Source organism: Chlorocebus sabaeus, chromosome 26, assembly GCF_047675955.1.
Source record: "Chlorocebus sabaeus isolate Y175 chromosome 26, mChlSab1.0.hap1, whole genome shotgun sequence".
Classification (NCBI taxonomy): domain Eukaryota; kingdom Metazoa; phylum Chordata; class Mammalia; order Primates; family Cercopithecidae; genus Chlorocebus; species Chlorocebus sabaeus.
In genome coordinates this window covers 38,297,501-38,322,714 of record NC_132929.1, presented here as the reverse complement: position 1 = coordinate 38,322,714, position 25,214 = coordinate 38,297,501, and the positions used below count along the sequence as shown (strand labels likewise).

At 41.7% G+C, this 25,214-nt stretch overlaps 1 protein-coding gene across 4 annotated transcripts in view; it reads right to left on the bottom strand.

Annotated features, from left to right (window-relative positions):
* TLN2 (talin 2) overlaps positions 1-25,214 on the bottom strand; it is a 451,144-nt gene that overhangs the window by 88,251 nt on the left and 337,679 nt on the right. For all 4 annotated transcript variants that reach the window (XM_073012205.1, XM_008016371.3, XM_008016374.3 and 1 more), the window contains 7 exons: positions 16,178-16,386; positions 14,936-15,055; positions 13,728-13,925; positions 12,524-12,663; positions 4,595-4,688; positions 2,521-2,610; positions 524-646 (listed from right to left, as the gene is read on the bottom strand). In XM_073012205.1, the coding sequence (XP_072868306.1) occupies positions 524-646; positions 2,521-2,610; positions 4,595-4,688; positions 12,524-12,663; positions 13,728-13,925; positions 14,936-15,055; positions 16,178-16,386 (974 nt within the window). The remainder of the gene's footprint in view (positions 1-523; positions 647-2,520; positions 2,611-4,594; positions 4,689-12,523; positions 12,664-13,727; positions 13,926-14,935; positions 15,056-16,177; positions 16,387-25,214) is intronic.

The window sequence follows — 25,214 nt, the reverse complement described above, 5'->3', positions numbered from 1 at the left end:
ACCCGTTAAAGTAGATGCTGACATCTTTGAAGCTTCTGTCACAGGAGGTCAATCATCATTGAAAATACATAGGATAGTCAAAGAAGGGCAAGAAATGTGCCGTATCATTCCTCTGCATGATGGCATCTAATTTTTTTCTCTCTCTGATCCTAAAAAGAGCATGACGTAACAGTTTTGCATTTCTAAAGCCTCAGCAAATTTAAATTATTTAGTGCTTATTTTTCTACCCCAAACAACTCATCTATAATAAAAACTTTTAAAACGACTGAAAAGTTGGCCTCTGAACCTATATGCTGGGTCTGTACTGAGTCTCGCCATGCTCCCCAGCCTGGCCCATGGCTGCTCTGCTCCTGGGGGGTAACTGGCTCACGTTTTGTGTAAATGCCCCAGCCAGACAGAAGCCACTGTCTTTCCCATGGTTTCTGTGGTGGTACTTGGAGAAAGAGGTGCAGCTGGAGTTCCCCCGCACCTCCCACAGGGATCTGGCACAGGGCACATGGCTGTATCAGGACCAGCCCCTTACCTGGGCTGCGGCCTCTGTCAGTCCACAGAGAGCCTTGGATGCAATCCCCACACATTCCCCAAAGGCAGGGAGGTCCCCAGTCTTGGCATTCTGTGAAATCCCTGCCATCGATTCACCCAGAACCTGCAAAACAAATGGCCAGCAACATTCTCTATCCCGCATGGCCTCAAACCAAGGGGTAAAGGAGGTTACACTCCAATTTTAACATTCAAGGCAACTTAATTTGGAACATTTGACATTTTCTCCTTTATTTGTATTAAGAAGAGATGGAAGAGAATTACATCATTTCCATTCCACAAAGAGATATGTACAATGAAAGTATAACCCCAAAGTTATCTATATTCCAAGGAGTTACAGTTAATATACACAGACTATATAGTAGAGTCTATAAAAGGCAACTCATAGGTGAACGGTCTAAACTGAGAACTAGTTCTTAGAATATAAAAATCATATCCACTGAGCTGTAGATGAGGTCATAAACAGAAAGCAGGAGACTCACCCTTCCACATATCATTTGTCTAGTTACTGACAATAAAATTTAAATAGAGATCTTTGTTAAGTATGTTTCCTGAAAACTATAAGAATTTTGCCTTATTTTGAAAATCGCTGGTATGGTGTATTCTTTCTTCAGAGAGCTTTACAATAACAGCTAAAAGAGATTTTAGTGTTCAGAATCCAACCTAGAGTGGTCACGCATCCTGTACAAGGTCACAGTGAAGGTCACATGGGCAGGTACAGGGTGCACGATGCGAATCTGATGTTCCCTCACTATGTCCCAGGAGGGATGGTCATATTTTCCTGGGCAACAATGATGGAACTGAAGGATGTCTTACCCTTTGGAGAGACTATTGTATTGCAAGGTCTAGAACCCAAAGCAGAGACCATCTGTCAATAAGCCATCTTGGAAGGGAATAAATTTCCTAAAATTGCTTAGATATACAAAATAATCCAGTTTACATAAGGACTTGCCAAAAAAAAAAAAAAAAAAGAAGGTAGAGGGTAGTTTTATGTACAATATTTCTCCCTCCCTCCTAAGCTCACATTCCTCTTTAAGAAGGAACCATTTCTTTAGATCTGAGTGTGTACACATCCTTCCCTTAGACAATCATAATTCCATAAAAGGTACTGGATGAGGATATTCTAGTTTTAGCCTAAATCAAACTGAGTCCTTCTGACACTACCAATACAGATGTTTCCCCGCTGGAATAAAAGTAACCATGTTTCAGCTACAAAGCCAGATTGCAACAACTCGACATCCATTCCTCTGATGAAGGTGAAATTTTCACATTCTCAAAAGACATTGGTATGATTACTACAGAGGAGTGTTTCTCAACAGTTTGTTTGTTTGTTTGTTTCATCATTGTTCCACTAAGGAGCCATTAAAATTTTTTTTTTCCTAATCAAATACCAAAGAACAAGATTTTGTTGAGTAAGGTTAACACAGGATCAGGGTAACAAGCCATTATATTATCTTAAATTTTTTCAACACCTCTCCAACGTCCTACCAAAACAAAACAATTTCACCCTCCTTGAGAATGCATGCCAGGAACAGACTGCAAAAGAACACACAGGAGGATCCCATGTAAGTCAAGTCACTGAAGGACTTCCCAAATCAGCTCCAGTGTAGAAAATACACGATTTGATTCACAATAAGACCCGGTTATGAAAAAAGAGAGGAAAGGGTTCTCAAAGTATGGTTCCTAGACCACAGGGGCAGGACCTGGGAGATAGTCCGAAACGTAGAATCTCAGCTTCATCTCAGATCTACTGAAACAGAAACTTGGGGGCAGGCAATATGTATTTAACAAGCCCTCCAGGTGATTCTGATGCACCCTCAAGTTTGAGAAGCTCCTGAGCAAAGGATTCCACAAGGCTTCATGCTACATGTGGCCAGCCCTGCAGACCAGCCACGGGCAGATGCACATAAGGCACGTCTAAACTTCTCCCCACATTGACGAGCAATGCTAACTTCTGACTTACGGTACAGACAGTCTTACCTTGGAGTTTTCCATCACACTCTCAATGCAGTCAAAGTAAGAGAGGTCACTAACAGGTTCATTAGGATTGTCCAACATCCCCTTCACAGTCTACAGAAGAAGAACACAACATAAAAAGCAAGCAAACGTCATACAGCAAGAGAAATGCAACTACCAAGTATCAACTACCAAGTATCAACTTTCCCTCCATATATAAGTTTCTGGTCATAATCACTTTTACTCAGATTTTTGAGAATTTAGATCATGACATCATGACTTCAGATTTCCTGTTAGCAACACAATGCTCATTATAGGGGAGCGGGTCTCTCTGGTTAGCTTTGCCAGAGATCTCTTGTTTTCAGTTTTAAAGGAGAAGAAACAAGGTAAACACAGAAGGATGGAATCTAAAACAGATTAGAACATTACTATAAGGCAATACATGCATGGTCAATTAGCACAATTTCTCTGCAGGATAATTCTAAGGAGTTTAAATTTCAAAAGGCCATTTATTCATTTCTTCATGACTAGTAAGAACCCTCAGTTTTTCCAATTTTGGAACATTTTAATGGGAAGGCATGAAAGAAGGTAATTCCCCCAAACTGCCCATTGCGATAGTTCATTTGGTTTTAATTTAAACAGTATAGAAAATATTTATTGTTGTTTCGGTCCCCATCAAGGAAATAAATGGGTATGGGGCCTGGCTCTCTGTCTCTAAGCCACTGAAAACCATGGCTAGCTCAGTCATGGCACTGTAATGACCCTTGATCACCACTTGTAAGGGACTTTTCCTGGGGATGCAGCCATTTATCCTCCTCCCCAGGGAGTGAGAATGTACATTAGGACCCAGCAATCTTTGGGACACAGCCAACAAAAAGACAGTCATTTGACTTACACAGGCTGGTGGGGGGCTGGGAGATAAGGAAGGGGAACTGCTGAGCTGTTAAAAATGGGAGGGAAAGAGGGCAGTGTAAGGAATGAGCTCATTTCATTCAAGAACCTCCTCCCACTCCTTGGATAATCAAAATCATTTTGGTAACAGCAATCCTAAAGTAGTCATATTTTTCAAACAAGGATATCAATAAGGGACGGAGTATTGGCACCTAGGCCAATAGAGCTCATTTAGATCAACAGCCTACATATTTATATTTGCAAATGTGAACAGAGCAGAATAGGGTAGCAATTCAGCCAATGTAAGAAACATTCTCAACTGTTTTCAGAATGCTTCAGTCCTGTGATAACAATCCCCTTCTCACTTCCAGCTGTGCACAATGGCCTAGTGCCAGTACCAGGGCCTCAATCAAATGCTTCAGGAGCTGCAGTGGGTATTCCCACCATGCTAGACCCACGCTGATTTATCCAGAAATGGAAGGTACCTTGGGACAATCAACCCACATCTACTGAGATACCCATCTGGCACCTCAATATAACCTGCATTAGTTAGGACTGCAGGTTAGGACATACAAGTAGGTACACTGATTTTATGTTTAGCCACACACACATTCTATGGGGATACATAACTTTTCCATAAATAACATGAGTATGAGTATAAAATGAAAAGCGCCCACACTGTGTTCTAGGCCCTTAGGGGACCCACAGCCACCTTGACTGTGTAAGTAGTATTAGTCCTAGGATTCCTCTTACATATCCCCTATATGGTACAGATATAATATATGGGAAAATCATTTTTACTCAAAAGCACACCTATCCCAGCCTCTAGCTCTCTCCCCATTGTTCCAGAACAATCTCTCCAATATTTCTTAGGCAAAAATTGCTGATCTTCAGCCTACACCCAACATCACAGGCCTCTTCCTGTTTGAAATAAAGAATCCTTTAACAAAATATATCTCCTCCTGCTGGAAAAATGAGAAGCAGGAACGATAATCCCAACTAAATCTAGTTTATCTTCAGTTTCTTTCCACTTGGATTGGAACTTTGGCCTTAACAGCCTCCGAGGAAAGATAAAAGGCAAGGACAGAGAAGAGAAAACTAGCCCTATAGGGAAAGAACAGACACAGACAAAGACAGACAGACACACAGACACAGACACTCCCTCTCTCAAGTCCTCAGCAGCCTTCCCAGGGACCCAGGGACCTACCTCGAGCTCCCGCAGGGCATTATCGCATTCTTTCTGGCCCGGAGCTTGTTGGGTACACAGAGTGATGAGTTGATTGATGCTCTCTGTCACAGCTCTGTGACAGAAACAGAATTTTTTTTTTTTTTAAAGATCAACAGTAATTTCCCCTACAATGCTTTGCAGGCTCACCAGAAATATAATTAATTCACTATTTTGGCTCGGGTCCCCAGAAGAACTCTTCCACAGAGGCTCTATACAACCAAAAATAAACCATACCCAGGGAAGACAGAAAGAGAAACCCTACTTTGCCTCTGATAATTCATTTGCTAGACCTGGAAGGGGTCCTAATACAGTTGACCTTTGAACAACATGGGTTTGCACTGTGCAAATCTGCTTATAGGTGGGTTTGTTTTGTTTTGTTTTGTTTTTTGCAGTAAAAGTCACACCACTGTGTCTACCTCTCCTTTCTCCCCTTCCAACTCTTCCACCTCTGCCATCTCTCAGAAAGCAAGATGAACCCCTCTTCCTCCGCTGCCTACTCAATGTGACAGGGATGAGGATGAAGACCTTTATGATGATCCACTTCCACTTAGTGAAAAGTACATTTTCTCCTCCTTATCATTTTGTTAGTAGCTTATCTTATGGCAAGAATACAGTACATAATACATTAACATACAACATATAAACTATGTGTTAACTGTTTATGGCATCAGCAAGGCTTCCAGTCAACAGTAGGCTGTTGGTAAAGTTTAGGGAAGCAAAAGCTATACACGAATTTTTGACTGTGCAGGGGTCAGTGCCCCTAACCTTTGCATTGGTCAAGGGTCAACTGTAGTTCTGCTAAGAAAGCTAATACATTCATAAGAAAGAATTTGCAACAAGCAAATAGACCATATTTGCACTATTTAAGACCCTTAATCAGCAGCCCCCAAGGAACAAGACAACCTGAACAATTTGGAATATTTTGTACATTTTTTAACACACAGACATAAAGTGAACTGTGCCTATGATTTTAAAATTTCTTCCTTCCATTAAATTCTATATGATTGACTGGTTCCTAAAAGCGACCACAAAATTATTCATTAAAATACCTATTTTCTTTGTTAACATTAACAGAAATAAACTAGGGACTCTTATATGACTTTACTTGTTTCTATTCTTAGAACATAAGAGGTAGCCCAGATTTTTCTACATTGACAAGCACTCTGTCCCTCCTGGGCAGCCCCTGTTTAATTTGTCTGAGCTCATGACATGGATAATTTTGAAAGTCATGGTCATTTGTAGTTAACTTTTTATAAAGTATAAGATATGGGTCATAGTTCTTTTAAAAATTGTTTTGCATATGTAAGCCCAATAGTTCCAGCCCCATTTGTTGAAAAAGACAATCTTTTCCCCATTGATTTGTGTTGTACTGATCTACATGGTCAATGTTTTGTCAATACCACACTGTTTTAATGACTAGCTTTATACTAAGTCTTAAAATTGAAAACCCATGCATTTTATAAATGAAAAATCTGAGATAACTCCCAAAGAGGATGCTACAAATAAGCAGTAGAAATAAGACGTAAACTCATGCCTTTCTGACACCAAAACCAAATACATAGCTCTTTTCTGCAGTGTCATAACTGGTCCACACTTCTGGCAGGGCCCCGAATTCTACTCAGTTTCTAACCACTGCAGCTTTGGCAAGTTAAACAAAAATAAAATAGGCACATGTTGCTGTTAATCACCAACACTAATATAAAAGATGCCTCATTTTATTAGTTAAATTGGCTTTGCAGCTTCCCACAGAATATCAAATTAGACAGAAAATGATGTTGCCAATGTACAAAAGCAAGCGGCTTAATTATTTGATGAGGAGATACTGCTTTCAATTTTAAATTGAGCTAGGGTGATAGGAAAAATTCTAAAATAGTTTTTGTAAGATTGACTCTGGTGATTCATTTATTTGGGGACCACTATTTAATTAAGGCGTCATTGGGAAGCACCGTGCTCTCCATGGTGCAAAGCAAAACAAGAATAAGGAGACAGTCGGACAATCCCTAGTTCCAAGGACTGTGGAGGGTGTAGTCCTCGATGTGCGAATTTAAAGTACCCCCTGGGGAGAGCAGCACCCTGTTCTACGTGGTGGTGGCTTTGAGACACACTTCTGAGATAGGCTGGCATATATCAACATCATAATGGCATGATCGTTTGGTGCTATTTCCACATATCACAGAAGCTTTCTATTTAGCTTAATTCTCTCAGTGTTTCCTGTTTATCTGTGTTTTTAAAAAACTGTGTTACTATATAAAAGTTTCTTCCATTAAAAACTAAGTGTTTATAACTGGTGAATCCAGAGGATATACAGCTGTGGGAAAGCTGCCAGTTTTCCTCATCTCTTAAATTTTTCTGTAGATGTAAAGTTTTTTCAAATAAAAACTTGGGACAAAAACCAATAGACTAAGGGTCTGTGGTTGGGTAATCCACAGAAGTCCCAGCCCAGCATCGCGTGTCTAAGTGAGATGCTTGGATAATACTGATCCAAAACTAAGAAGTATTATTTAGCTATCACAAATTCCCATAACTCATTTTACAGTCGGGATTAAACAGCTAGATAAGTGCTAAGCGGTCCAGAGGCAAACGGTTATGTAAATTTGACAATGACAAATAATATTTATGTTTTACACCCCAGCAGTTACCTATGAGCAAAGAATATGGAGCAACCCAAATACGCAACAATAAAGGATTAAATAAATATACAGCCCACAACAGAATCCTGGGGACCCATTAAAAGTCAGTGGTGTAGCATATTACTAATGTCACAGATGAATATATGTGTTACACGATTAAGGAAAATAAAATTTACAAAAGAGCATAAATAGAATGGGCCTATCACTCTAAAAATAAACATATATATGCATAGAAAAATGATAGAATGACATATATTAAAATGTGAAGTGACTTTATGTTATTTTGAAAGAAAAACTTTCAATAAATTTACCCCCATTAGAAATTAAACAATTTACATTATCATAAAAAATATGGCCAAAATTAGAAGGATCTCTGTTCTTTGTAAATCCAAATAGGTCTGAAGTATAATTACTTTTATTTTTTTTTACAATCTTTTTTTAATGATCAAAGCTACATAAGTTCATTTTGAAAAATACAAAAAAGCTAAATAACCATAACGCTACCTTCCAGAAACAGTGTTTTCATCTAGGCTTATCTATCTCCTCTCAGTTTCTAAAAAATTGGGATCTACAACTTCAATGGTTAAAAAGGGTTAAGGGAAAAAATTATTTAGTGTTCGGAGATGCTGAACTGATTCAATTGAAGTGTGAGAGCTCTGGCTGGAAGTTTCAAGTAGATACAGAATTGGGGAGGAGTGTGAGAAGAATCAACCGCTTTGTGCTTTGATTACCTATTTCGCACAAGTCACCCAGTCAGGAGCTTAGAGGGTAACAAGCAGCAGCAGACACCTCTCTTCCTGCCTCCAGGGAAGAGGCACCTGGGAAAGGAGGAAAGAGCAAATCGAAATTGACCAAGCTGTATTCCCAGGGTCCTGTTATGTCAAGTCACAGATATTAAAAAATAATCTAGGCTGGGCACGGTGGCTCACACCTAGAATCCTAGCACTTTGGGAGGCCGACACGGGTGGATCACTAGGTCAGGAGTTTGAGACCAGCCTGGCCAACATGGTGAAACCCCGTCTCTACTAAAAATACAAAAATTAGAGGCCGGGCGTGGTGGCTCATGCCTGTAATCTCAGCACTTTGGGAGGCCGAGGCAGGTGGATCTTGAGGTCTGGAGTTCAAGACCAGACTGGCCAAGATGGTGAAACCCCATCTCTACTAAAGATATAAAAAATTAGCCAGGCTAGGTGGCAGGTGCCTGTAATCCCAGCTACTCAGGAGACTGAGGCAAGAGAATTGCTTTAACTCGGAGGGCAGAGGTTGCAGTGAGCCAAGATCGCATCACTGCACTCCAGCCTGGGCAACAGAGTAAGACTCCGTCTAAAAAAAAAGAAAATTAGCTGGCCATGGTGGCATGGGCCTGTAATCTCAGCTACTTGAGAGGCTGAGCCAGGAGAATCGCTTGAACCTGGGAGGCGGAGGTTGCAGTGAGTCGAGATTGCGCCACTGCACTCCAGTCTGGGCAATGGAGCGAAATTCCATCTCAAAAATAAATAAATAAATAAATAAATAAATAAATAAATAAATAAATAAATAAATAAAAATATAAACATAATAATAATCATCTAGCTAGGCATGGTGGTTTGTGCCTATAATCCCAGCTACTCTGGAGGTTGTGGTCAGGAGTTCGAGACCAGGCTGAGCAACACGGCAAGACTCCCTCTCTTAAAAAAAAAAAAAATTATTTAAAAATAACAAAAATAATCGTTTGTATCTCTCTAGGATGTCAAGGTGTTTGCAATCTAATAGAAAAGGCAAGACAATGAGAAGACAAGGTACAAAGAAGTCAGATGAAAGAAAGCAGTACCAGGGCGGGACACCTGGCAGGGCATGATAGATGGCTGAGCCAGGGAGCAGATAAATGCAGGGACTCACAGGTAGCTAGAAGGAAATGAAAGCCTTAGCCGCCGGGCGCGGAGTCTGCCTGAAAGGGAGGGTTCGATGTAAACTGAAGCAACTGGAAGTCAGGGCTGAGTGAGATCCTGATTTGGATGGAGGGAAGGAAACATTCTCTGTAAGACCCACAGAGAGCAAAGGTCTCTTGTACACCTTTCTGTTTACGGAGCAGATGCACTCTTCTCATTTGTGCTGCTTGCTGGACCATCCGTCTTCACAGTCTTTGGGGACAGGAGGAGCCCTGTCCAGCAAGAACCTCAGACCAAAGGGGAGCCAGGGGAACAGGCGCTACCTGCGAGTTCCTAGGGAGCACCCTCTGTGGACTGGAAAGCAGCCGAAACCTGGCCCTGGGGTCTGACGCTGGCCGCTGTGGGCCTAAAGCCTTCTCAGTTCTGGAGTCCTTCTGGCCAGGATGACTAGTGGTGAGCAGTGATTCAGGGAAGTGCTCAGAGGTAGGATACTCCCTTCCTTTTGGCAACTGCAAGCTAACTTTCTATTTCCTTGACTAAGTTCAGGGAGCACCTGCCCAGCCCCCGGTTGGGGGAAAAGGCTGACGAATGGGTGACAAAGGGTCTCCAGCTTCACCTGACTTATCAGAAAAGAGCCAGAACTCAATCAGTTACATGGGAAGAAAATGAACAAGCCAGGCACTAAATAGCAAATGACTTCCTCTCCCCTAGGCATCCAAAACCAAGGGGCTAGGTAGGGTCCCCAAAACGTACCCAGGCTCAGAGGCAGAATTAAGAACAGGGGAACAAGACATTCTCTACTTTTTTCTCCAGAAGCAAACCTTTTCTTCCCAGAGAAAGCAGGACCGCAGACACCACAAATAATAAGGGGTTCGAGACTGTTAACACAACAGGGCTAAGTTGGTCCAGGCCTGGGCCCTCGCAGTGGCATTTCTGGGGACTTTGAGGATACACACACAGGACGGACAGGCAGGACCTGACAGTCTCAAGAACAAGGAGGACAGAGGACTGAAGACTGAGACTATGATGATCAGATCCCTTCTGCCCAGCTTCCTGTTCACTTTTATGCAGGACTGTTCTAGGCCCAGATGAAATGAGGGGAGCACGTGCAGAGTCCTGCCTAACTCCACCAGGGCCACATCCCTGTCTTAATCACAGTGTGCACTCAGCACTGGGCCTCGCCCACATCAGGTCTGTGATGAAAATCTATGTAATGAAGACATGAATGAATAAGACAATGAATGAATGAACCCCAGCCTGGCAGAGCTTTGTGTCCCAAGAGGAGCCTGCCTGACCCTCTTGACCTGGCTGGAGTTTCTGCTGAGAAACAGCCCCAGGGAGCAGAAGCTTGCCAAAATGCGCCAAGAAACCAAGGAGAACGTGCCAGCGTTTTCTTGCACCAGTTCCATCCTGAGACAATCATTTTCACAGGATGATTTTTAAGTGCTTACTTGGCTATGAAACCATCAGGCTGGGAATTCTCTGTCAACTGCTAAAAGCCAGGAGAGAAAGGCAAAGAAAGCTTTTTTTTTTTTTTTTCCTTTTCCCCATGTCCTTTCTTCCAAGCCACCACCAGGGGGCCTGCAGCTATACACAGAGCCATACACCAGCAATATTCTTTCTGGGTCTGTTTCCTTCTATAGCTGGCTTTCGAAAGGGCAATTTATACATTCCCCCTCCTTCCCACAATTTAGGAGAGTGAAGACATTCCAAGTTGGAAACTGTAATTTTGAAATGATGCAAAAAATTGAAGATAATGAGAAACATCTGAGTTCAGATACCTGGAAATGTCAGTTGCTTTATCCAAAGGCTCTTTGTACGAAAAAAAAGGAATGATTAAGAGGGGGTTTTCTATCAGAAACAGCTGCTCAACAGAACAGATATCACCCCCAACCCCACCTCCCAACTCTCCTGCCATCGAGGGAGGTCACTTATTTACTAGAATAGTCACTAACAAAGCATGAGATGGGGAGATGGGAAGATAATTTTCCAGTCCTCTAGTGGCTCTAGCTATTGTTTGCAGTTAAAATGTACCTTCCAGGAATAAATGAAGAAACTCAAGGGTTTGCAAGCAAACTGCTCTGACAGTGTCTAACCTTTTACACACACACACACACACACACACACACACACACACACACCACTACAAGCCGAGAAGGGAGGAAGGGCAGGTTTGGACCACGAGTACCATGAGATCTCATGTGCTGAGAGCTAAAGATAGCTTTGGGATGATGCAGTTCACACCCCCATTTTGCAGACGGGAAAGTTTAGACAGGCTGAGTAACCTGACCAATGCGACTGAGTCAGTCAAGTAGTAAAAAGCTTGGAATATAATTCAGGTCTCATGATGTCAACAATTTAAAAAACAGCCATTGAGGTCCCAGGGGAGATATAAAGACACACACACACACACACACACACACACACAAAAATAAGCAAATTTAAAAAACCAAGTTTAAAAAAAGAAAGCAGAATCAAAGCTATGCTTTTCAAAAATCACGAATCTGCACATTTTGAAAAGGCTTCCAATTACTCTCTATCCCCTAATAGTCCTGCTTTTAATCTCTCTCCACTGTCAGCTTTCTTATATATAATATGATGTTAAATAATGCTAAGAAAACATGCCTGCACCACCACAAAATCATGACCACCCTCCTCTCTGGGTTCAGGAAAATGAAAGAGGAGCAGCTGATATGAGAACCCCTTGGGCTGTCACTGCAGTGCTCTACATACCACATTCAACCACTAGTTACTGAACTAACTTGTGGCCCTGGAGCAGAAACTGTACTGTTTTACCCACTTCCCTGTGTGAAACCAATAGGAAAGAAGGACACCAGAATCATCCCAAAATTCACACTCATGTTTTAATATATTTCCAAAAACAATTTATTCCCACTGACTCCCTACTCATCTTAAAGTGGAGCCTTCCCCATGTGAGAGATACAACGTATTACATTCAGTCTAACACTGATGCCAGGCACAGGGTTAAATGCTCAACAAATGTCTGTTAAATGACTTGATGAGCACCGCTTTTTATCTTTACACTTTTTGGTATTTTCTGATTTTTCAAGAAGCATATGGTATTTTATAATCTGAAAGATGTAACACTGCTTTAAAAAAAACTGTCTGATCCATTGTGTTTATAAGTCAAAAAGGACCTGACGCCTAAGCAAGTCTCTACTGAAAAGGCTATATGAGAAGACGGAAGGTTATTTTTGGCGGGGAAAGAACATGAAAATGAACCAGTTTTATAAAATACCAGAGTGTCCACCACTCTCAGCTCCACCTCCCATGACCTAAGGACAGCACCAATTCTTTGCTCAGCAAAACTGGGAGGATGTCAGGCACATCTGCAGACTGCAATGGCACTGTTTAACCACACACAAAAGCACAAGTTGTCCCGCTCCTACCTTGCAGCTGCAGCCAGGAGATTTTTTGCGTTGGGAGCTCCTGGATCTACAGAGAGAGACTTGGCAGCCAACAGCAGCTTGCTGGATGCCATCGAGATATTCTTGAGGTTTCCTATCACTTGGATCTGGTCTTCTTTTGTCTGGAAGGTCAAAAGGAGCCAGAGCGATTAGGACCTGTCCATTTCTTGAAGGAGGCATTCAGAGAGCTAGAAGCAGCATCCTGACATGCAGGCAGGTTATCTGTATAGATCACATTAAACCCAATTAGCCTGCGGATGCCTCACTCGTTGAGACACTGACCAGTGTCTACCCTTCTCCAAACAGATGCTCAGATCAAGATGCATGCCATAGGGAAAGAAATCCATCCCCAAGTGGGTCAGCCAAGAGCTGTGCTTTCTCACAACCAGAGGCATTAAGCGGGGAGCGGGGTGGGAGGAGAGCGAGTGAGCTGTGAGCCAATGCACAGACTAGGCAGCGATTCCAGCGTCTTGCTCAACAATGCTGGAGTTGTCAAGGAGCTGTACATCTCGGCCTGGCACAAACGACCAGCACTGTCTCGATATTCAGAGCTGACTGCATCCCTAAAGTTCCTGACTCGGGAAAGGACACATTTCTCACCTGGTTGCCATCTGAGAAACAATTCTTTGTAGATACTAGAAGAAGATATACCCTGGTTATCTCTTTTAGGGAGGTCAAAGCAGCGCAGGAAAAAAAACAGCTCTGCAAGCTGACACCAGATCAGTCAAGCTCCCTTGTTCTAAACAAGGGGTTTATCTGTTCATCTGAAGGAGACAGTTTTTAATTACTTGACACTCAGTATTAGACACAGACCATTTGAATGGTCCATTAAACCTCAAATACATAAATTTTTTTTTATTATCCCACATTTGAAGAGCTGTTCTAATCTTTGTTAAACATTCTCCTTCTTTCTCCCTCCCTCCAAATAGTAAGACTATGAATTCTGCTAGAGGATCATGGGAGAAGATATCCTTCATTACTAACAGCACCTCATGCATAAGCTGACAGCATCTTTGGGAATGCCATTCCCAAGAGGGCATAAGCTTCCTAAGCAGCAAAAAGAATGCAACCATGGCCTGCCTGCTTCCAGGTTCCTTTTCCTATTTGTTCAGTCAGTCTCAAGGATGGATTGTCCATCTGAGAGGAGAGGCTAAGGTCAACTCCAGACAACCACCTCCACACCCACCTGAGCTTGGCCAGCCATCTCAATGCCAGCATCGAGGAATTCATCAAAATCATCGCTGAACTTTCCAGAGGCTGCAGCCAACTCTCCACTCTGGCCCCGGGTGGCATGGACAACTTCCCCAGCAGACTGGTTCAGATCAGCTGCTGCCTGGTTCAGTTCACTCTGGGCTTCCTGGAAAGGCTTCGTGCTTGGAGGTAGCTATGGGGAACAGACGGCACACCCCATGAGACATTTTGCTTTGTCGGGGAGGGATAAAAGGAAGGTATTGTGGAGGGGAGACAGACTCTTCAGGGATGCATTTGAGTCATCACGACTAAAAGGCTCTGAGTCATCTGAGCCCATTTTATTAATAGGTTTGACCCTCAACATATACATTCATTCATTCATTTAAATTTATCAAACACCTACTCAGTGTTAGACACTGTGGATCTAAAAATGTAAGCTATCTACAGGGGCTCAAGGTTTCTTGTGTGGCAGAGACAGGATCCACACCAAGGTAATCTAACTCCGGGGTCCATTCTCTAAAACTCTACCCTATTTTGTCTCTCTTAAGATGAAAGCTACGTTTTAGCTTTGTAAACTAAAAGGCAGATGCTATCAAACTTCAAATCATGTTCTTCCAAACTAATAGCCAACAATTATATTAGTGGCCTTTGCTAATAACTTTTAAATGTCATCTAGCAGAATGATAACCTATTTGTGAAAAGTTCTAGGGAGTTAAGCTAGACTATTCGTCACCCACATGCATTGCCTCTATACCTGTGCAGAGAAGAAACAAAGATGCACAAGCACAAACCCTCCTTCAGCAGACTCACAAAGCAGGGACGGGAACAGGCCCCAAGATGAAACTCCTCAGACTACTTGCTGTCTCACTGAGTCTTGGACACATGTACCCTTCCAACACCTGATTGTCACTATCTGAGATGTCCTGATAAGAAGCCAGGCAATCACACACCCCTTTGCCTGTCTCTCTGGGATGATCCGAGAGGAAACGGCAACATGGGCTCAAAGAAAAAGTAAGCTTTAAAAGCTTCACCTGGGAACTTTGTTGATCAGACAGCAAAACACGGAAAACAAAGACTGGTGGGAAAAACAGGACTCCTAGAGGAAGGGTTAGCTGCTCAGAGATCTCATGGAGAGAAGACTTCGCTCCCACCTAATGCAAGCCGAGTCCCCCAGTGTCCTTTCCCAGTCTAAGAATCTCTCACCGAATCCACAAGCAGCTTCTTGCTGGACTCCCCGATGCTCTTCAAGGCCACGTCCACATCCTTCTGCCCAGGGAGGCAATTTACGCAGTTATTCAAGGAGTGAGAGACGGCTTTAGCCACCTGAATTCGTGGAGGGAGAGAAGCACCTTTGAGTACAAACATTTCTGCGCACTGGTTGGGAACGGGCAGTGATGACACGCAGAACTGAAACACACATGGAAATGACCCACCAGCATCCGCCTGCCACTGTCCCCTGTCTTACACCACCTCATCCAGGCCCCTCGTCCCAGAGAAGATGTTTTCCACCCTCTTATTGGGATGAACACTCTGTCTCAGCAAAGGGTCCGACACAGTGACACAGCACATCCCACCTGTTCCCCAAAGCCAGGCTAAGCCACAGTTTTGTGATTCAAACACAGAACTCTCCAGCATGAGGTCAGGTTCTAAAGCAAAGATTTCTTATACCAAGAGAAATGAAAATATCTCCCTTCTTGGGAGCCCTGCTGAGGTCACCGAGGTGGAAGGAGACCTTGAGTTTTTTGGATCACAATTAGAAGGGCTGTGGTTAATTTCCTCTCAGTGACCCATGGGGCCATCCTCCCAAACCTCACTCTACCCAGAGACAAGTGGGGTGCTCTGAGCACAACCTGGAGTTGCCCTCATGCTGTCTAGGAATGTTTAGTGGCTCCCTGTATGCATTCTTCGGTATCCTCAATTAAAAGGAAGGTCTTTGGAGGCAGGGATTGTCATTTCCTATAATCTAAGCCATCTCCTTCCCAGCCCCACATCTAGGACTCTGCCTGGATGCTCCTTAGCCAACTGGTTCCATCAGGCAGTCAAAGAATCATTCAAAGAAGTAATAGAGAGCCTGGGTTGAAAACTTCTGGGTGGCCAGCCCTAGTGGATCTACCTCACTCCCTGGCGAGGAACAGCAATACAGGTCAGCACGCATAGGCCCAAAACAAGCATGTTATGTCCTGGCTCCGAAACTCCCAAGGACAGAATTCAAAGGCCCCCATACCCTCTCCTGACCATGAATTAAGTAGATCACTTTAATGTTAATGTAGAGAATACTAGGCAAGACTTACAAAAGTGAGTATCATGTATGGCCAGCACTGTTATGACCTTTGGAAGTTTCTGCAAAAAACTGCTGTGTCAGTGTTCATATCAGGGAAAAGTGCCCAGGAGATAGCCCACCCACATGTCCACGTTAATGATGACCATGATAACCACAAGCCTCACCTGAGCCAGTCTTTGCTGACTCTCCGCGTCTCCAGGTGCAATCAGGGCCTGCTTGGCCTCTTGAATGAGCATGGCGGAGCCCTCCATCACGTCTCGAGCAGAATCTAACATGGCATGGGCAGCCGCAGGGTCGGTCGTCGATGCAGCCACTCCACGGGCGGCCTGGGCCAGCGTTTTCAGAGCTTGGGCCGTCTCTCTAGCAGCCACCCCTGGGGATAAAAGTCCATCAGACTTACAATTAGATTCCATCTAAATGTCACATTTTACTTAGGAATAAGCTTCTGCACCAGGGCCTGGCACAGAAGGGGAGCTGCAGATTCGTTTTCATAAAATTTGAACTGCTGTGTTTCTCAAAGAAGTAGCTGGCTTCAGAAACATAACCCCCTGGCTCTGGGCCAAACCAAGAGACACGTTAATAACAAATGCAATACTAAAGACTTCCTCCCCCTGACTTGCCTTGCTCCCACTGCCCCACTGTCCCCAGACCTAGAACACCAAGTAAGTGCCTGGGAGTGAGTACACAGATGGACATACCTGGGTATGTTCATGCACACGTTTGCGGGAGGCCATTGAAAGGCACCTTTCTTCTCAATTGTCTTTCTGGGATGTAACTTACATACACTACAGTGAACAAGTTCACATGTGCAGCTCGGTGAACTGGTACGTATGGATACAGCCACATAGCCACCATCAGTTGTGCCAGTCAATACTCCCTTCACACCAGAAGTAATCACCATTCTAATGTCTATTACCTTAGACCACTTTTACCTGTTCTTAAACTTCATGTTAACAGAACCACATACAGGTATACTTTTGTGTCTGCTTTCTTTCTCTGACCATAATGCTGTGAGATTCAGCTAAGCTGTGATGTGTGGCAGTTCATTCTTTTTTCTTGCTATATAGTATTCCACGATACAAATATGCCAGTATTTGTTTATCCATTCTCTTGTTGATGGACATGTGGGTTGTTTCTCATTTGGGGCTATTATGAATTAATCTAACAAGAAAGTTCTTATATATTCAAGTGGCCATATGGGATCACTTCTCTTTGGAATCACTTCTCTAGGAGGTGAAATGCTGGGTCACAGAGTAAGTATATATTTAGCTTTAGAAGATACCACAAAAACAGTTTTCCAAAATGATTTTACCATTATACATTCCACTGGCAATCTGTAAGAATTGCAGTTGCTCTACATCCTAGCCAACACCAGGTATCATCAGATTTTAATTTAATCATTCTGATGCATGTGTAGCTGCATCTCAATGAGGTTTTAACTTTTATGTCCTTAATGAGTAATGATGTTGAGCACCTTTGCATGCACTTAATGGCCATTTAGATATCCTCTTTTGTGAAGTGCCTGCTTATCTTTAAATTTGCAACTAAACAGATGATGGGATTTGGTGATAAACTATGAATATAAACTAGTCCTTTAAAGCTGTAGCACCAACTCATGCAGAATAAACGTGAGTCTTACTACCTGGCGCAATCCTTGACACACCCGAGAAGAGGATGAAGACTGGAGACGCCAGGACACATATGAGCCTGAGAATCACTGAACAGTTTACCCTAGAGCTCATCTCATGAAATTTCACAGATGAAGCCCGGTGCTGAGACGTATCTTGCCCACAAACATTTCCAGAGGTGGCACGAGAGCTACATCTGAGCTTTCCTCACTTCGAGGTCAAATATTCTTACTAGTGCTTTTTGGAGTACAGAACTAAGAGTCCTTTTTGTTAGAACATGTAAGATCTACACGAAAAATATGTAAATCGATGTCTCTCTTGCACTGAACTTTTGAAATGACTATTTTCTACAGGACTGAGCTGGAAGGTCTCTTGGCACCAGCGAGCGTGGTCTTTACTAGCCACTGCTTCAGCTGAGTCAGCACCTACACAGGAGGTGGTCTTTTCCTCACTGAGGGCGAGGCTCTGTGATACAGTAGAGTGTGAAAGGCCTCAGATCCATAAAACCAGACGGGTTTGCAGTGCTGCAGACTTGCTAATATGTAAATATTTAGTAAATCACACAGCTGGGATATAAAACTACGATCTAATCAAGGTAAATTACAAAGCTGCCAATCTATCATTTATCCCATGGCACTTCTGAGTATAGCTGGCAGAAAGAAAGAATTTTAAACTAAGTGCTTTTTATGGCAGAGGAGAAGTCCAGAAGAGAAAGCACAAAGGTAAACAAAGCTAAGGTGAAGGAGAGAAACAATCTGAGGAGAATGGTCATTCCATTTTACGCTTAAGCTTTTGGCACAGGGTTGAAGGATGCTGTTGCTCAGAAAAGCACCAGATGCAGTTAAGACCTCATCTGGCTCCGGCTCTGCTGCTGATTAGTTGTGTGGTCTAGACTGCTGCCTTTTCCCTCTGGGCCTCAGTTTCTCAAAGGTTTTAGGAGAGGCTGAGTTCCTAGCTCTGACCATTGCAGATTCTAGGCTGTGATTTCTAGACCTCTCCTCTTGTCTTCCCATTTGTCATATGGACTCTTGAATCCCCTTCTATTTGAGTCGTATATAAGTTTGGAGGAGCAAATCATTTATCATATGCAATTAGAAAAGACATGTTTATGCAAAATCCATTTAGTGAAAAAACCTTTCCTAGACTCATACAATTAAAAAAACACAGAAAACAGAAGAGCTAAATTCCAAAAACCTAAGCTGGTCCATCCCATGTGTTTTCTGCTAAGGACTCACTGTGAAATCTCAAAGCACATCAAGGATCTTCTTGAGAGAGATCACGTTTCTGTAAAGAGGAAGCCATACCATCAAAAGGATGAAACCAGGCTATCGGAGGTCAGAAAGCCCAGTGAACACCCATGGCTGTGCATGGCTGAACACATAGCAACATTCTCAGTGCTCATCACTACAGGGTCAGATCTCCAAGCAAACAACACCCTCCGAATGGAACTGTTCCTGTAGTCAAAGTGTGCATCACAATACCAGAACCACCAGAGTGAAATACTAAAGCAGATTTCTGTTTCCAATAACCACAGTCCTTTGAAAACACAGATTACTTTCACGGTATTCTTGCCATCTGGATCTTAAATGATACTCAGTAACAGAGTCTTATGAAGGCATATCAAGTGATATCAAATATAGCAGCATTCTTCATAATGGTTGCTATTCTTTACCAGAATTCAGGTGGACTGTGTATCCAGACAGTATTGGGCCACACAGCAACCTCAGAAGATAAAGACCAGGTATGACACAAATCTTTTATCTGTTCCAAAGTATTTGCAAAGGGTTCTGTGTAATTGTAATCAGCTATACAGAAATATATTTTGAACACTGCACTGTATCTGCACTGGTCAAACAGAAACACAATTGTATTAGAATGCAGCCCAGTGGCAGCTCACGTGCAACTTCTGAAAATCCCACACACCTCAATTGTGGACAAGGAAACTGACACCCAAGAAGTTTTCCACACATGCTGTCTCTTTCCTTGCTTCCCATCCATTCTCCAACTTTCCTGAAACTGCCTTCAACAAGGAGAATAGTGACCTCCTTATTCCTAAAGCTAATGGATGCTTAAGTCTTCCATTTGACAAGACTTTCTGGGCAGCAACTATGTCTGTGGCTCTAGAGACATCCCTCTCTCCTGGTTTCTGTGCCCCCTCCACAGCTCCATGTTCTTCTTTCTTTCAAAGATTTCCATTTCCAGTTTCCTCCTTAACCAGTCATGTTCTTCAGGATTACAACTGATAGGATGTCTCTTACTTTACCACTCCCTGTTGGCAAAATTATCTACTTCCAATCATTATCATTTTACCAACAATTTTCAAATCTGTATCATCCAGCCCAGCCTTCTCTACTGAGTTCCAGAGCCAAAGATTTAGCTGCCTAATGATGCTCTCCCTGCATATTCTCCAAGCACTTCAAATGGAATATATTTAGTGCTGAACCCAGCATTCCTGAACTTCACCTCCCCTACTCCTACCAATGGTCCTGTGTTCCCATCAGTGATTCATACAATTCTTCACTGAGCTATAAGGCCAAACACTTGGAAATGTTCATGTTACCATCTCCACCAACTTCTAACCAGTCACCAATAATGATCGGGTCTTTGCTTCTTCAATCCATCACTTCATCTCCACTGTAGGACACTATCATCTCTTATCTGGATTAATGCAACAGCCTGCTTGCCTACCACTTTGTTTCCATCCAATCTATTCTACACATGGGAGGAAGGGCAACCTATACAAAAAGCAATCTGAACTGTGTCCACAGCTGAAAAACATGTTCACATATTCTTCAGTTAAAGTCTAACCCATTTATTTTAGTTTATGAGGCCCTTTAGAATCTGACCCTGGCCTAACTTTTCAGCCTTATCCTCTTACTTCTCACTTCCTCTTTGCCTATTACTTTCACCATCTTCAGTTCCTTCCATCAGCCTTCTTTCTCTCATCTTTAAGGCATCATACATGCAGTGCTCACTTATGCAACTGCCTTCCAATGCCTGCCAAAATTAAATGGGGCTACTTCTAGGCTGTTTTTCAGACACCAACTAGGCAGCATATCTTTCTGGGTGTTATCAGTATGAGATGACGCAACCTGTAAAGTAGTCTTTTCTCTAAATATGCATTTCATCATCTACACAACAGCTGGCAAGATTTAGGGAAAGTGTGGAAATTTCTGAAATTTAAATCTCTCATATTACCCTATGATTTTCTAAGAATTTTGTCCTACTTTTCCTTCTCCTAGAATGCTAAAGGAGTCCTAAACAATCCACAAAGCCCTCGCTAGGTATCAATTCTGCTCTGAAAATTTCCCCTATCCTCCCATTGGGATCAAATTTTATGTTCTTATTATTGCAGGTACTATACATGCTGTACTAACTTTGTGTTCCTATTGTGCTCTTTAAAATTTTTATTTTCAAAGTAATAAATGTATACAGTTTTTACAAATCAAAGAGGATTTTGCTTGTAGTGATGGCAGAATAACTTTCTGTAAACAGCCTTCCCACATAGAAATTCTGGAAAATATACATAAAACATTTATTTGAAGGCACTGGAGAAATACCAAGGCCCCAAGGTAAGGAGGGCCAAGATCTTGAAAAGAAGTACTGAGTCCAATGTTTAGGGCTGCTTTTTCTCTAAAGGCATTTCCTAATTTGTAACCTGTTGCCAAGAAGCTGAGAAGCTGAGTAAAGTTTCCTGAAGTCTCATGGGCTAGGAAGAGAAAAAGCATAGTTCTGAGCCCAAGAAACAGAATGGCTCTGGTCAATAGCAACCCTTTCCAATAGGACACGCAAGGGCTACACCCTCAAAGGTAAACTGGAAACAGACCACACAATTTCCAATCAGCTCAGTTCCTGCATTTTTATTGTGATCTGTCCTTATCTTAACCAGTTGTCAGGAGAAAACAGTAATCCTATGTAGGGAAAAAAACGTAATTCAGAGCCTCGAACTATCTCTACAATTTAAAATAGCAACGTTCAGTCTTGAAGGAAAACAAGCAAACAAACAAACAAACAAAAAAAGAACATGAAAACACCAGGAGACAAGACCAATGGCTGAAATACCAAGAGTAGGGGGAAAAAAACCCTGACAATGAAAACAGGCACAGGCTATCCAGATATCAGGATACCAGATTTCAACTTTAAATAACTGTGATAAATATGTTGAAGAAATTAGATGACAACATACAGAATTTCAGCAGAGACGCAATAAGTAAATAATCAAATGGATATTCTAAAACTGAAAAATATGATACTTACAATTAAAATCTCAATTGAAGGGGTTGAAAGCAGAATAGACACCGCTAAAGAGAGGAAAAGTGAACTGGAAGATAAATCAAAAACAAATATTGAGAATAAAGCATGAAAAGAAAAATGATGAAAAAGAAAAGGGTACAGAAGATGTAGAAAACACAGTGAAATGATCTAACATAAGAAAAAGGAAATGGGACAGAAGCAATATTTCAAGAAACAAAGGTTGATTTTTTAAAAACTGGCAGAGGACAACAAATCCCATTTTCAAGGAGTACTTACAACCCAAAGAAGGATAAATATGCAGGAAAACTCCCCCAGGCACACTTCTGGAAAACCAAAAACTAAGAAAACTCAAAAAGCAAGCAAAGGGGAAAAATAAAACCACATTACCTTTATAGCTAACTTCACAACAGAAATAAAGGAAGCCAGCGACAATAGAATAACATCTCCAAAGTGCTGGAAGAAAACAACTGCCAATCTAAAATTTTATAATAAGTGATATTATCCACTCAAAATAAAAGCTAAACAAAAGCATCTTTAGACAAACCAAAATGGAGAGAATTTGTTACCAGTAGATTAAGACTAAAGAAAATAATGAAGGGAGTTCTTCAGGTGTAAGAGAAATGATCCCTAATGAAAGTCCCTGGAGATGCAGAAGGAATGAAGGGTGATGGAAAGGGCAACTATGGGAGGAAATCCAAATGAATAAGGATTATCTGGAACAATACTGAGACTGTATTGCAGAGATGAAAATATACCTAGAATTAAAACATACAGCTGGGCACGGTGGCTCACACCTGTAATTCCAGCACTTTGGGAGGCCAAGGCGGGCGGATCATGAGGTCAAGAGGGCAAGACCATCCTGGCCAACATGGTGAAACCCTACCACTACTAAAAATACAAAAATCAGCTGGGTGTGGTGGCACACATCTATAGTCCCAGCCATTCGGGAGGCTGAGGCAGGAGGCTGAGGCAGGAGAATTGCTTGAACCTGGGAGGTGGAGGTTGCAGTGAGCTGAGATCGCACCACTGCACTCTAGCCTGGTGATGGCGTGAGACTCTATCTCAAAAAACAAAAAACAAAAAACAAAAAAAAGACAACAATAATTGAAAGAAAGGTAAATGAAGTTAACATGTCCCAAGATTCTTGCACTATGCAGGAAGAGGTAAACAGAGTAACTTAGATTTAAAGAAATCATAAAAGAATAGTAAATGAATGTATAACTAACAAGCTAATCAAGAGGAAGGAAATAGAATTTAGAAAATGTATATAAATCTGAAAGGTGGCAAGCAAAGGGGAAAAAAAGGAACTTACCACAGGTAGGCACAGAAAAAACAAATATTAAGATGACAGACTCGAACTCCAACATATCAGTAATTACACTATCTATAAATAGACAAAATACTCTAATTGAAAGAAAAAGATCGTTACACCACCAAATACTCTTTGCCCTCCCCAAAGAACAATGACAAACTCAGTGGATACCCAACCCATTAAATATAAGCATGAAGAAAAACTGAAAGTAAAAGAATCAAAAAAGATATGTCATGCACACATTAACCAAAACAGAGACTTCTATGCAGAAAACCATAAAATGGTACTGAGAGAAAAGAAGACCTAAATAAATGGATATTCACAGATTAGAAGACTCAATGATATAAAGACATCAATTCTCCCAAAACTGATTCAATGTTATCCCAATAGTGGTTTAAAAATACTGGTTTAAGAAAACAGTATTTTTTATTATCATTTTGTAGAAATTGACAAGCTGATTCTAGAATTTATGTGGAAATGGAAAAGACCAAGAATAGTCAATACTAACCTGAGGAAAACCAACAAAGTTGGAGGATGTGCATTACCAAACATTAAGACTTAGTATAAAACTGCAGGATAGCAATTAGGGAAGCATAGTACTAATATAAGAACAGGTAAATTAAATCAATGGAAAAGAACAAATACCACAGACTGATCCAAACTTACATGTTCACTTACGTTACAACAGAGTGGCACTAAAGATCATTGGGAAAAAGTAGCCTTTTCAATCAGTGATGCTGGGTTAAATGGATATCCATGTGGAAAAACAATTAAATGAACCCTACTGCACATAAACAAAACTCATTCCAGATAGTTCAAAGTTCTAAACATGAAAATCAAACAGTGAAGCTCTAGGATACGACAGAGGAGAACATCTGCATGATCTTAGGCAAAAGTTTTAAAATAGGACACAAAAAGTACTAACCATAAAGAAAAAAAGTGTAAATTGGAATATATTAAAATAAAAACTTTTGTTCATTAAAAGGCACTTTAACAGAATACAAATGCAAATCACAATATACAAGCAATACTTTAAGTACCAAAGAACTCCTATAAATGAGGAAAAGACAATAACCCAATTTTCAAACGACGGGCAAAACACACAAACACACTTCACAAAATGACCAATAAACCTATAAAAAGGTCCCTGATGGCATTGTTCATCAGGAAAATGCAAATTAAAATCATAATGTGATACTATCACACACAAACCAAAAGGGCTAAAATTAAAAGACTGATGGCACCAAGTGGTGACAAGGATACAGAACTACTGGAGCTTCCGTATGCTGCTGAAAGAAATGTACTGAACACATGGGGAGCCTCTGACCTAGGAAATCCACTCCTAGGTACACAGTTAGGAAATGCTTACTATCTTCCCTAAACAATGTGGCCTGGACTTGTTTCTGGCAGTGTCTTTTGGAAACAACCCAAATGCCCAACAACAGTATAAAGAACAGCTATATTTATGTAATGTAATACCATAGAGATAATGGAAATAACCACTCTGTGTACCACAGATGAGTCTTACAAACACAGTGCTATGAAAAAGCAGCTAGACATGAAGGGCACATATTATTCTATTTAGTTACAGCTCCAAAACAGGCAAAATTAATCTATGCTGTTAAGCGCCGTGAGTGTTTACCTCTGGGGAAGGAGAGCGGGGATACAGTGATTGGGAGGGGGCACAAAGGAGCATCTGGGAGGCTGAAGATGTTTGATTCCTCCATCCTGCTAGTGGCTTCTTGGGTGTTTTCAATTTGTGAGAACTTATGAAGGTATCCATTTAGGATTTATGCTGTTTTCTGTGCATATATTATACTTTAATAATGCATATTTCAAAAAGTCAGGCAGTGTTACTGTGTAACAAAAGCAATGATCCAAAACCCACTCCTCCCCTCTTCGTCCCTCCTCCTAGAGCCACTCAATTCCTTAAGCTTTCCTTCCATATATATTTTCAAGAAATGTGCCCATACTGAAACCTCTTGGTTTTAAAATTTGAGGTATGTA